The 15,274-nt window shown below is 34.2% G+C and overlaps 1 protein-coding gene across 1 annotated transcript; it reads left to right on the forward strand.

The window, feature by feature from the left end:
• Window positions 1–330: 330 nt before the first annotated feature.
• LOC141724259 (ras-related protein RABH1b-like) lies at window positions 331–6,689 on the forward strand. The gene is made up of 6 exons (XM_074526323.1): window positions 331–663; window positions 1,537–1,607; window positions 2,711–2,799; window positions 3,318–3,429; window positions 5,940–6,030; window positions 6,295–6,689. The coding sequence occupies exons 1-6, from the start codon at window positions 547–549 to the stop codon at window positions 6,433–6,435; spliced, it is 621 nt and encodes a 206-aa protein (XP_074382424.1). The 5' UTR covers window positions 331–546; the 3' UTR covers window positions 6,436–6,689.
• The last annotated feature ends 8,585 nt before the right edge of the window (window positions 6,690–15,274 follow it).

Below are 15,274 nucleotides of genomic sequence, written 5' to 3' on the forward strand. Positions count from 1 at the left end.
GTAAAAATAATAATGATACGTAAAAATAATAATGATACATAATCGTGCATTGTGGTGAATGGTTACGCAAGGATATCATTAGTGTGTGGTTGAGACTGATTCTCATGTTTTAGTTTTAGGTTGCATTAATCCAGTGCTAATTGAGTTTGTGTATCGGTTGCGAACGTTAGCACAAACTAAATTCATATTCTATATTAGATCTAAGAGAGTGGTTTAGTACTCCTCCTGGCTTTATTTCTCGTATACTAGAGATGGATTCGATTATTTAAATGAAAATACATCTTTATTCAAAAAAAAATAAATTAATAAAGACAAACTAATAACAATGTCATGTACTCGCAGGCGACTTTAACAACCTTGACAATTACTGAAAAATAAATAAACCAATTGGGCCTCTTTAATGAATCGGTTAATGCACGTATCGTCCTAGTTATATTTGCACCGACTTGTTCTGAATCTATAAATTCCCATCAATTTCCGGCCAGATCTTGAATTAATCGTCGGAAATCACCATCACTCCGTTAAATAAAGCCTGAATCGACCTAAATGGCGCCTGTATCGGCATTAGCCAAGTACAAACTGGTGTTTCTGGGAGATCAATCGGTGGGTAAAACAAGTATCATCACCAGATTCATGTACGATAAGTTTGATAACACTTATCAGGTAGTTTTTCCTTTTAATCGCCTCCTTATCATATATCGTAGCTTTTCTTCATTCACACTTATTTCGTTCATTCAATTTTCGTTTGTTTTATATAGTAGCTGATCAATGTGGTTTATTGTGCCCATTTTTAACATTATTGTATATTGTGTATATGTTAAATGTTTGTTGAGGTACTTAATTATGCAATTAGTTAAAAACAGGTAATATTGTATTATGTAGAGTTAGAATCATCATATGTATAATGTGTCTGGACTGTAATGTTTGTCTCTGAATTTAGCTAGATATACTTGCATGTCGTAATTATTATTAAAGTATTAGTCAAAATTTTAAGGATTAGTGTTATTTTTGGTTACCAATTCCTAATTTGATCCCTTGATAAAATAACTGTTTCCCATTGACCAAGCCAATAGGTTTGCAAAACCCTGCTGCTTTTTCGAGGTGACTATTGTTATCTTGAGCTTGAGCATGTCACCGTGAAATAGTTCAAATTTGATTTTCTGAAACCACTATTGCAAAATGCTAGGAGCGGTTATTTGGTGGTGGGGGGGGGGGGGTGTTGTGCAAGAGATTTACTATTTTTGTGGTAAGATGGTATGAAGATTACTGATTATCTGATTTTAAGTGTCTGATTTGGTCCATACAATTAAACCTTTTTATGTTATAACTTAGAATTATAGTTACCCAAGCATGTTATTTATTCCTTTGCTTCGAGTAAAATTGCTTGCTGTTGATATCTGTTTAAATGTTTTTTTCTTCATATTCTTAATTTCATTTGTAGTTTGGTAACAAATTTTCCAATTATTATTTAGCATGGAATTTGATAAGCCTGTGCTGTTTCTTCCTAATAAAGTTAATCATCTATCTGCTTTTCAGGCTACAATTGGCATTGACTTTCTGTCCAAAACTATGTACCTCGAGGATCGAACTGTTAGATTGCAACTCTGGTAAGACTTTGCGGTCAGGGTTATAGATTAAGCGTCATGATCTGTTTAATGCTGTTGAAAATATTTTTTATGTAAACACCCTTGCAGAGGAATAGTATACTCCTTATCAATTTTATCTTATCAGGGATTTTTCCAGTTTCCGCGTAGCCGCCTAGTTGAGAAGCAAATAATGTCCATGAACCTTATGAATTTTTCCTCAGTTTTACTATTTTTGATAGTCAAAAAATGTACTTCAGCTCTAGATATTTTTACAGCGCTTGAATTAACAGCTTGCCCATATGTATGTTCTAAGTTAAATGTAGATTTAATCTAAATACTAGCAGCACATAACGTATAAGTAACCTGAACCTGGCTATGCCTATAATTTAAGGACACGTACTGTGAAGTCTAGTTCTACTTTTTTGTTGTTCTTGTATATATTTTCTATTGTTCTGCTGATTTAATTTTCACTAAGATGACATTGCTCATTAGGCTAAATTATTTTGTTAATATAGTAATTTAAGGTATGTGTTGGGCTAGTTTGATTTTAGAATGCATGTAGTATTTGTGTCGATTATAGGGCAGGTAAGGACTGCATTATCTCGACTTTCCCATACCCGGGCGGGGTAAGGTCTGCATCATCTTACCTTTATCATACCCTACTTTCGAGTGGAACGTACAGGGAATGTTTGTTTGTAGAGAAGATGGCAACTCTGAACTTAAAATTTTTGCAAACAAACAAATGGGCAAATTAGAAGACTAATATATCGGGGAGCTATCCCCACTTGCAATTTCGTAGTCTGCCTATGCCATTTAAAATCATATTGTGGCTTGGAATTTTTTTTTATACTCCGTGTACGGGTGAAAATACAATTTTGTAATATAATTCGAAAGCTATTGTTTACAAAAATATGTTTGTTGTAATATATAAATGTGCCACCAGCATGTTTGAAGCTCCTTATGCGGCGAAAGCATGATGTTTTACGATGTTATTCTGATACTAAAGTAATACATATTTTGCCGTATATATGCTGGTAGTGAAGCCTTAGAACTGGGAGGTTTTTGTGTTGACTGTTGCTATGAATCAGATGATACTTAGATGGTTAGTTTGTTGTTTTATACAGGGATACAGCTGGACAAGAGAGGTTCAGGAGTCTTATACCAAGCTACATTAGGGATTCCTCTGTTGCTGTCATTGTATATGATGTTGCAAGTATGCTTCTTTTTTCTTTTTCTATTTTTATTTGGCAATGATGCAGTTTTTTTACACTAAATGTCTCTCATTTCCATGTGTTTAATCGTATCCTCTACAAATGTCCATCTCTATTTACCTACTTAATTAATAAATCACTAATGTTCGGTACATTTTTTGTAGAACTTAGATACTCTTATAGGATTGTCAATTATCATGTGTGCTTTCTATGGAATATATTTTCTAGCTACCAATTTTCCTCCATGGTCTTAGAATACTGCACTTCACCCATAATGTACATAGATATGAGTAAGAAAACAACATTTGGGTTAACATGGGCGGGTCATTTCACTTTTGAAAATTAAACATCTAAGATTTTTTAACTGACGGACCTTGAATAGCAACTATAAACATATAATTCTTATTGGCTCTCAAACTTAATATATGCCAATGGATTCTTCTACATGACTTTATTTAAGTGAGGTCTACTATTTGTTGCAGTAATTCTGCTAAATTCTAAAGTTTCACCATATTCTCAGGCAGAAATTCATTCCTCAACACTGCAAAGTGGATAGAGGAGGTTCGCAGTGAGCGAGGAAGTGATGTCATTATTGTCCTTGTTGGGAACAAAACTGATCTTGTGGATAAGAGGTACTTATGACATTGTTCAATTCAGCTAACCTGCCAGTATCTGCATAATCTTCTATCCGTCTAAGCATTCTTTGCCAACTCAAATATGTAGGATTGGATCTGAAACAAGGCTCTGTATAATTGTTATTAGCAAATCTCAGTTATTCCATCAGTAGACAACATTTAAAATTGGATAAGTAAATGATGTATGCTGTTGTACTGTATCCTAATTGCAGTTAGGTCACAGTGTATTATAATGAACTCTATTGTAAATTGAAGTTGATTTTAGTTTTATACTATATAATGCTTCAATTTAATTAAGACTTCATCTGCTGATCTAAATTATTGTGAAATTACACGTCATCTAGTGAGTGGTGCAGATCCAGATGAAATAGGTTGCTCAAATTGGTCGTCATATATGTGTGTACACACACAGACAAGCATGCACATACGCCTTTACCTTTAGTTACTTGTGTATAATGTTTCGCACGGACACACTGTTTACATAGAGACGAGGTCACTTTAAAAGGCCGAAAGTGAGTGTCCAGTGACACTCCTGGTAACTTTGCATTAAATTGGATGGGGTCAGCTCTTTAACAAGAAATCAAATAGTATATGTTTCTTCTTCAGTTCTTGGTCTTTGTAGTTGAGGCAACTTCAGTTTTTTTCTGGAAGACTGGAATAATAGGTTAGGCACATGATGCTACCTTAATGGTGCTCAGACAGCTACATAAAAGTATTTTGGCCATTAACTGAAAGTAAGACTGACTAGTAAGAGAGGGCTGTCACGATCTTGCATTTGGGATATATCAAGAAGACATTATTGGGGAGGAGAATTTTTGAATATGGGTGGCTACTGGAGTGTTCTTTTCGTCTATGTGCTTTCTGCATATAGATTGATACATCACTCTTTCTGTATCCGTTTTGAATGCCGTTCTAGAATGAATGATAAGGTTCAAGCTAGTAGTATAATCAAAGTAATAAGATGAAGATGGTACTCTAAATTAGAAAGATTTTATTTGAAGCTTGACTCCATGAATGAAGCAGCATTAATACTTTTGATGTTGTAGAATTTTGGTGTAGTTAATTTCAGAGTTTGGCATTTATAGTTTATCCAGTGTTATTGTCATTCTAGTATTTGATTATAAGGATCAACCTAGTATCTTAATCTAAGTAATAAGTTGATACTGGTACTCTAATTTAGAATGATTTAACTCGGAAGTTCTAACACTCTATGAATGAAACAGCAATAGTACTTTTGATGTTCAAGCTGAATTTTGGCGTAGTTCTTGTCAGAGATTGGTGTTTATAGTTTATACTTGTTGAACTATAGTACGACTGTATAAGAGGTTAATCTGTAGAAACAGAAATTTGAGGCATCACTCGCTCTTCTCTTAATCAACACTGTACCATGGCCGTTTTATTGGTAGTAGTTGCAATTATTTTGGCTTAGACTTTGTATGGTTTAAGTGATGTAGGAAAAGGGTGGTAAAAAGGTAAAAAGGGCATAAATTACCTGTCTGACTATTTCTGCAGAGAATCGCTGGAGTCAGAGATAAATCCTCAGAGTTATCCAATAAAAATCAATTCATATTTATCTCTACTCAATAATTAAGGATTACAAGAGTTTACATAGTTAATTAATTACCTGGGAGCCAATTAATTTCGTAGTAAATCTAAATATTTATAGTATTTTACTAACATAATTAAATAAAGGAAACAACTCCTTATTTTATTTTACTACTATAATCTTAATTATTCCTAACTATATAATATAATTATAATTACAAACATATTTATATAATTAAATACGACAATCAATAACTAATGTAATTTTGTTATGCTCTGCATCACAAGGCTTCGAATCTAACAGTAAAACTACAAAGTTTGTTATCTTTGCTAGAGGCTGTTGTCAATAAGCTTTGGCTAGTCCAAAGGAATTGAAGCATAGGCAAATTTAAAGGTGGGTCGTGGGTCTAGTAATGTGCTATGTTGTGTGTGTTTATTATAGTGAATAATAAGTGCAGAAACTATAAAGCTAATGACTAAGACAGAAAATAGAATCCACCCTATTAACTAAACCATACATGGTCGATAATAAGAATACTAAACAAAAAACAAAAAATGATTTCTATTGTAGAACAGAAGTGGAATTGTTGGAGTCTAAAATTCTGCATGTGCTTTGCTCAATCTGACTCTGGATTTACAAACTGGTCGTATACTTGTTATTCTTCGGTTGTTCACTCATTATTTTTCAGTTTAAAGGTATTTGGTGTAGGAAAGTATATAAAAGCTAGTAAATGTTTGTAGAGGTTGGACCAGAAAATGATCACATAATTTTAATTCTTTTAGATCATGCTAATAAGTTATCGGTTTATATTTTGATCATTTATATACATGTACTTTATAAAACAAAATCCGGAATTTAGAAAAATATATGTTCTCTGAACTGCATTCGTGATGTGAAGCATTTAGTATTTCTTGTACCTACGTTCCAAACTCAATGTTCGGTATGTTGTGGCTGTCTGCAGGCAAGTCTCTATAGAGGAAGCAGAAGCCAAAGCCGGGGACCAAAATGTTATGTTTATTGAAACCAGTGCCAAAGCCGGATTCAATATAAAGGTGAACCGTCTTCTTAATCAGGCAACTTTTTTAAAATGATAAGTACAGATTGGACAGGGAATGTCATGCACAAATATCTTAAGACTAGTCTTATTTGTTCTCTGCCTTCATGGATATTAAAAATCGGGGGTGGTCCAGTGTACTTGTCTCTTATCCATAACTTCACAAGTTCACAACTCCGCAGTGATTGCAATTCTATTCTATTTATAATTTCTTCATTTTACATCACTCACTTTTTTTACCCCTATTGTTCGATATTTCCAGGCACTATTTCGGAAGATTGCTGCAGCCTTACCGGGTATGGAAACTCTATCTTCTGCCAAGCAAGAAGATATGGTAGACGTCAATCTTAAGTCAACTGTAAGCACATCTCAATCATCAGAATCCGGAGGATGTTTTTGCTGATAGCTATGAACGCAGGCTTCCCCTCTGTGCTGGTTCCTTACGGTTTTGCTATTCTTGTGCATGTTTGTGTAATCATCAGAGTTTGAGGGTTTTTTGAAATATGAAACATTATTATGTTAGTAATGATAAGTCCGAATCAAATCTATATTTTCTGTATGATTTTTTTGGCACTTCAAGAAATCAGTTAGAACTTGTGGTCGGCATATAGCTTAACTTGGTCTTTTATAAATCAATTAAGTGATCAAATAATATCACTTTAGGTGGGCAATTCCTCATATACACATGCACAGTATCTAAGAATAATTTTCTGGAGTTAAAAAGGATTTTTTTTTCTGGTTAAGGTCAAATGTGATATATTTAAATACTTACGCATGCATGTGCCTCCACTGAGGACCCTTATCGATCTGTGTAGACGAGGGGTATCCGCTAGTTTAAGCCTTGTAGATATGTTATATTTTGTGCACAAGTTTGTTGGATCTTATATTTTTCGGAAACTAGGTCAAGTGTTGCGGTGTGGTTACTTGTTTTATGGGTGTGATACCGTGATTACCTAATTTTTGTGAAATTTCTATGGGGAGCCTTACAAGTAAAGCCGAGGTGGGAATAACCCTCGCTCCAATACCTAGGAAATCAGGTTCCTGTGTTGTGGAATGGGAGCTTTATAAAGTCCAGAGGACTCGGATTCTTGTAGTTAAAACTGATTGCTGTTATTTTCTGGCTGATATTTTTCTGTAAGTTGTAATGGTTGATGTTACTGAACTAGAAATCAAGGACAAAAGCGTTATTATGTCCAATAAAAAAACTGTAGAATTTATACAAGAGAATACTTAAATATGCTTCAAAACAAAATAAATTATGATTCCATAATCATTGTACCAGACATTACGAAGCAATGTGATGCAATTTCAGCAATAATCAAATAGGTTGAATAAAACACACAGAAATTTATCACAAGTAGTAGGGGGATCAGAAGCACTACTGAAGTGGAGTCAAGTTGTAGCAGCATATCATTCATTCCACTTGAAACTAACTCTTTATAATTAAATTTTTGGTGGTGGATCTCATGATGCCTCATTTGTCTACATGGTAACATGCTCAAACAAAGAACTCCATTCTAAACCATGAATTAATTTAAAGATTTGATTGGAATGTTTACTCAAATGATTTTTATCTCCCATTAATGGATTTTTTGGCCCCTCAAATATTCTCCACATAAAAACACTTACATATAATTGGAAGCCAGTTCAGTGGCTAAATAACATTCCCTGGTCTGCAAAATTCTGATTTTTTGTTGCTTACCCACGTGCTACTTACTTTGACACCGCTACATGGATTGGAACTCAGGGTAAATGTTAATGGAGTATATTTCAGTCGATCAGTAATATATAATTATTCGCAAAAAACAATTCAATAACATTTTAGTACGATTGGGCACATCCCTATATTTTACTACTAATAATTTATGTTAGCAAAGATTTAAACACGACACAGAGACTTGTCGTGACAATTTACAGCAAATGCAAACCCGCACTTTACACATTTAAATTGTTTTTGTTTTTCTGTGGTTCCACTTGAGACTTTTGCAGTTCACTACATAAATAGAATGCTACCAATTAAACAATACAAATCCACCTTTTTGGCATGATTAATTTTAACAAGTCAACTGTTCTCACGCAATCTTGGAGAAATGTATAACTTTCTAGAGGTTTGGATGTGAAAATCTAGAAAAAAAATTCAGCCAAGTGATATTTCCAATTTTGTATTAATAATCCATGAAAACTACAAATTATAAGATGCACTATGTCAATTTGCAACAATGTCTTGCAATATAAATTTGAGAAAATGCTCCTAGGTACGTATTTAGGAGACTTATTTAAGTATATAATATATTTTTAATGTCCAAATTATAATTTTTTAAATTAATTCTATGATGAGAAAAATGCTCATAAATACGTAGTTAGAGGAGTTACATTACTACGTATTATATTTGAGTGATATAATAAAATATTTTAATTAATCCATGTAATTACAGATATACCCCTCGTGCATTAATATTAAAAAGCCTTTGTACTCACCTAACTTAGGTAAGTACGTAATTAGGTGTATCAAACTCTTTTGTGATTACAATAATATCCTCGTGCATTCACATTAAAAAAATGTTTTGTACTCATTTAAGTTATGTGCTTACGTATTTAGGAGAATCAATATCAATTAGAGATTGATACTCCTAAATACGTACTCACCTAAGTTGAATACGAACTTAGGAGAGTTACATGAGTACGTAATATATTTTAATGATAGAATAAGTATATTTTTAATCAAAGCGTGTAATTAAAGATCTATACCCCTCGTGCATTGAAATTAAAAAGCCCTTTGTACTCACTTAACTTAAATGAGTACGTATTTTGAAGCACGTATTTTGAAGCATCAATCTCAATAAATAAATTATAATAAATGAATAAAATTTATAAAAATTGATGCACCAATGTACGTACTCATTTAAGTTAGTTGAGTACAAAGAACTTTTTAATTTCAATACACGAGGGGTAGATCTGTAGTAACACAATTTGATTAAAAGTTTACTTATTTTGTCATTAAAATATAATACGTACTCATTAACTCTCGTAAATAGAGCATTTTTCTTTAATATATTTAACATAATAAGTTTAGTTATGGTGAAAATTTTAACCTCGAAACTGAGTTGAAAATTAAAATTTTAACTTATACAACATAATATGTGATAAAAAAATTAACCATGAAACTAAGTTAAATAAAGAAAAAATTTCATCAGCTATAAAATATATCTAGAATATAATTATATGTTTAGAGGCCAAAAACAAAACCTCCGAGTCTACGACTATTTCCAGAATTGATTGAAAGAGAAGTCAGTCACTGTCCAGTGTCCAGGATACAAGAAGCTGGTGAATACCGACCAGTAAAAAACGCAAATCCAAATTAAGCGGCGAGGTCACCTTCTAATAATTAAGCGTTAAAGTGGACGTTTAAGTGGTTTTAAAAGCGGATCATTAATCGGATTATAAATAAATAATTAAATAAATATGTATATATTAAAAATAATGCATATTTTTTGAATAAAAAGATAACATCCACATATTATAATAAACCAATAAAATAATCATTAACAAAGTCATAAAATAATAAAAAATATAAATAACACTTAAAAATATCAAACTACACATTTTTTAAAAATAATATTTGTCTTTTTCTAAGTATTTTTAATCCCCATTTAATTGGTCAAAAACTGCTTAACGGTCAAAATCCGCTTAATTCCGCTTAAAGCCGTTTAAACCCGCTTAAACTTTTCTAAACGCTTAAATATCCGATTTTACACTAATTAAAATATTTTTTTTCTTCAATTCCGTTTAAGTTTCGTTTAAGAGTCCGCTTAATACACTTTTTACATCACTGATATTAATCAAGTCACGGTTGGGTCCCTGGAGGTGATTTTTTAAACCCTTGGACATAAGAGGGTGTATACCCTAGCGACCATCCATGAACCAAGTTAATATTATATATATTTATGATTAAAGTCGTTAAAATTCGGAATCCTATTCCTCTTCACTATTTAAAGATGAATAACAAACTATATTTAAAAAACAGATTACCCATCTAAATTTTTCACCGTCCCCTTCAAATTTATTTAATGTCTATAACTATTTACATGAGTTTTTTGTTATTACCTCGGTCCCATCCAATTATATATGTTCACTATTTACACGTATTTCGAGGTTTTTAAAAAAAATTAAAAAAATATTATGAATTTATGTTTTAAATAAGTATTAAAAAGCGTGCCAAAAAATAATGTATAGAATTAAATGGGACAGAGGCAGTAATTGTTGTGGCATGTCCCTTTTATTACACTAAGGTCATCTCCAAGAGTGGCTAAATTTGGACCGATTTCGGTCCATATCTATCCAACAGTGGTCTATTGACTCGTTCCAATTTAGACCAGCCGACACTATTCACCGGCCTAAATCTTTTAAATAATAAAATATTATCTTTTTATGTCTTATATATTCATTAATTTGTTAATTAAATGTTATTATATATATATTAAGTAGTTTTTAATTATTATTTTTTAATTTTCACTTATATATAATAGTTATTTAACAAAAAATATATTAAACATCATGAATTATTTTAATTTAAATTATTAATACATTAAAAATAAAGAAGTTCATATTGCTTTTGGAAATTACTTAATCGGGCATTTGTGAGAATAATATACTAATTCGGAGTAGTTTAATATTTGTTACTTTTCTTTTAGTTAATTTGTTACTTTTCTTTTAGTTAATTAAATATAATATTATTTTTCTTCACTTTTCTTGTTTAAGTGTAATGTTTTTGTAATTTAATAAATTTATTAAGTTTGAAATTAAGATAATTTTATTCATTCCGCGTCCAATTGAATTAATAGGTATGTGAATTAATATCAACATATTAAAATAACAATATATTAATAGTTGAAAGAATAAAATATTGATATATGAATTTGGAACAAAATTTAGACCAAACTGCTAGAATAGAGAGGTGCCTCAATTCAAATTTAAGCTAAAATTTTGGCCAAAAATTCAGGTCACTCTCTGAGTTGCCCCGACTCCTTCCATTTCTTAACCCTGGCCGTCTTTGAAAAACTAAGGACGTGATCAGAAGATATTCCCTGACTATCTCGAATATATAAGTGTGATTGTACGGATTCGATCCCTGTTTTTTTTTTTTTTTTTTTGAGAAATAGAATTCCATTAAGCCAAAACATCCGACAATAATGTCTCCAACAAACATGATGGAGGAGACGGGATTACAATAAAGCAACTAAGCTCACAAGGAAACCTAGCAAGTTTGTGCGCTACCTTGTTCGCCTGCTTTTTAACATGATTAACTACAAGCCTACCATTATTTCTTAACAACTCTTGACAATGCTGCATCAAGTCCCCACTCTCCAGTAGGTTAGCCTGTCCTTGATTGATTGCATTGACACTAATCAGAGAATCACTCTCAACAGTAATATGATCACCTTCCAATTCCTGAGACCACAACATAGCTTCCAAGATGCCTGTTAACTCTGCTTCCACGACCGAAACAACACCAGCAAACCGCATTGTTTTACCTGCAATGTATTGACCTTGGTGATCTCTCAGAACCATACCAACTGAAAAAAAGTCTTGCCCTCCCACTACTGACGCATCCACGTTGATTTTAAGCTGATTTACCTCTGGAGGTTTCCATTTGTGCTCACTCCTTGCCTCGTTCTCTCCACCAATCTGCATACTCGAGTTTCTTTTATTTGCTAACTGCCAGTCTGCAACTTGTTTTTTGCTCCAGGAAATCACATACGATGCTGACATATTCTTGTTTTCGAAGATACGTTTATTCCTTGCAAACCAGATTCCCCAGATCACAGTCGAAATTTTGATCAATACATCATTTGAAGCGCTTGCCAACACATTAAGTAGCCAAATATGAGCATATTCCTCCTCTCTCGTGTCAAAGTCGAGGCCTACTTCATGCCAACACTCCTTAGCATAATTACAATCAATGAACAGATGATTCATATGTTCAATATCTCCCACACACATCGGACATCCAATTGGGACTGGAACACCTCTACCCCTGAGTATATTCCTAACTGGTATCGTGTTACGGCAAAACCTCCACAACATCACTTTCATTTTATGAGGGATTTGCAGCTTCCATAACTTACTCCAACCACTTGACACCTGAATTCCTACTTCAGCAGTTTGAACTCTACACCACTCAAAGTACCCAGACTTCACCGTGTACTGCCCATTATTCGTATGGACCCAGGCAATCCTGTCTCTTGTACACACTTGCGGAATACGGGTATTTAATATGGCCTCTGAATCATCACCACTGAAATGCATTCGTACTTTGTCTACATCCCAAGCCTTCTCATTCTCACGAAAAAAATCACAAGCTCTCATCTGTTCCAACTGGTTGCTGACTGATGTGTTATCAACACAGTAAGTTTCCTTTGCTCTCAACCATTTGTCTTTAGCAATCAAGATCGACTTACCATCACCCAAAACCCATCTCAGACCCTTCTTCAATTCTTCTTTTGCCTGCCAAATACCTGACCATGTATAACTAGCACCTCCAGTTCTACCAGCTTGTAAAAAGTGACAGGTTGGATAGTATCTTGCCTTCAAAACACGAGTTACCAAAGCATTTGGTCTGTTCATTAGATTCCAGCATTGCTTACCTAATAAAGCCAGATTAAAACCAAGAATGTCTCTAAAACCCAAACCTCCCTTATTTTTTGACATACACATCTTGCTCCAAGCCAACCAACGAATGCCTTTGCTATTAGAGGAATTAGTCTGCCACCAAAACGCGTTCATAACTCTTTCTATTTCCTGGCACAATGACTTAGGGAGCAAAAAGCATGACATGGCGTATGCTGGAATTGACTGCACCACATTCTTTAACATGACCAACTTCCCAGCCTTTGACAGAAGACTCGAGCTCCATCCTTTAATTTTCTGAATAACCCTGTCCTTCAAGTACCTGAACACTGTTTTCTTCGATCGTCCTATTAACGAAGGTAAACCAAGGTATTTACTATCTCCTATATCTTTGTGAACTCCAAGCTCCTGTTTTATCTGAACTTGCTTATCCATCCTGACATTCGAGCTAAAAAAGATCGCAGATTTTTGGTAATTCACTGCTTGACCTGACCACTCTTCATAGTAGTTCAGCAAATCTTTAACAGCCCTTGCTTCTATCCCATTAGCTTTAAAGAATAAAAAGCTGTCATCGGCAAACAATAAATGCGTAACTGCTGGAGCCGAATTGCAGATACGACAACCATTTATTTGCCCTGAACCTGCAGCTGATTTCAATGCCTCTGACAAGCCTTCAACGCACAATAAGAACAAGTATGGAGATAGAGGATCTCCTTGACGGAGACCCCTAGTCGGCACAATGGGACCTAATGTAGATCCTTGAAAGGAGATGGAATAAGAAACAGTTGTCACACAAAGCATCACCCATTTGATCCATTTTTCTGAAAATCCCATCCCAGTCATTCGACTCCTCAAATAATTCCAGTTCACCCGATCGTAGGCTTTGCTGATATCTAATTTTAGGGCCACCTCTCCTTCCTGGCCACTACTTTTACGTTTCATGTAGTGTAATATCTCAAATGCCACCAGAACGTTGTCTGTTATGTTTCGACCCGGAACAAAAGCTGATTGCTCTTCAGAAATGATACCTGGAAGAATTTTTTGAAGCCTATTCGCCAATACTTTCGCTACAATCTTATATAGGACATTACATAATGCTATTGGTCGAAGGTCTTTAGGATCATCAACATTATCTTTCTTAGGGATGAGCACCAAAGTAGTATCGTTTACCTCAACTGGAAAAGCAATTTCTACTAGCCATTGTTGACAACACTTGAACACCTCTTCCCCAATCAGCTTCCAGAAATGCTGAAAAAAAGCTGGGTTTAATCCGTCCGGTCCACTTGCTTTATCTGGGTGCATGCTCTTAACAGCTTGTGTAAATTCTTTAAAAGTCAGCTCTGCAGTTAACTCATCGTTTTGACTGTTCGAGATTACAAAATCAGTAATATGATTTGGCTGATTAGAACTATTGTCCGAAGCCTTGAACACCTGACTAAAGTACTCCATTAACACTCTGCACATTCCATCATGACTGGTATCAAGGGTTCCATCATCAGCTTTCAGGCCAGAAATATGATTAAGCTTTTTTCTACTCGATGCCGCTGCATGAAAGTATTTAGAATTTGTATCCCCCTCCTTTAGCCAAAATGATTTGGCTCTCTGTTGCCAATAAGCTTCTTCATGAATTAATAACTCATTCAGTTTGTCCTTCTCATCAAAATACATTTGGACACCATCGTCATCCTCTCTGCTTTTTAAACTATCAATAACTTCCTTTAGTTTCACTACCTTCTCTCTGAACTTATGAAAAAACACTCTCCCCCACTTCGCCATATATTTTGAGACTGAAAATAACTTAGGCAGCAGGTTCATTGCAGGAAGACTTTGCCAGAAACTTGTAACCTCCGTATGAAAATTACTTTCTTTCAACCACGTATTTTCGAATCTGAATCTGAATTGTTTCTTGGGAATTGACGTATTAACCAGCTCAAGCTTAATGGGATCATGGTCAGACACTATAGCATGAAAAACCGTTAATGTACAAAGAGGGAATTTGTGCCACCACGAACTGTTTGCAAAGCATCTGTCTAATCTTTCACGCACCCATCCTGCCGTTCCTTTACGTTTCTCCCAAGTGAATTCACCACCTTTCAAGTCCACTTCTATCAGAGAGCTATCTTCCACTGCTTTCCTAAAACCGTCCAGTAAGCTCTGTGGATGCTTGTTCTTACCTTTCTTATCATTGGCATAAAGCATATCATTAAAGTCTCCGAAAATGCACCATGGTAATTGAGACATCGAAGCCAGAGATCGAATGAGGTTCCAAGATTCGTGTCTTCTTTCTCTCTCAGGATAACCATAAAACCAAGTAAGACGCCAGTTTCCTCCACCTCTCTCTTTTATTATAGCATCAATGTGATTATTAGAAGAATCAAAAACAGTGCACAAAACATTATGTCTCCAGAACATTGCTAAACCACCTCCTCTCCCTTGTTTGTCTACCGAATGAAAATTAACAAAGCCCAGTTTCAAAGCTAGGGCTGTAATTTTATTACTATCAGCTAAGGTCTCAGATAAACACAAAAGATCAGGCTTATGAGATTTGATCATCTCTTTTAACACTCGAACTGTACGAGGTGAGCCCACACCTCGACAGTTCCATCCTATAGCAT

Source organism: Apium graveolens, chromosome 5 (assembly GCF_009905375.1).
Source record: "Apium graveolens cultivar Ventura chromosome 5, ASM990537v1, whole genome shotgun sequence".
Lineage (NCBI taxonomy): Eukaryota > Viridiplantae > Streptophyta > Magnoliopsida > Apiales > Apiaceae > Apium > Apium graveolens.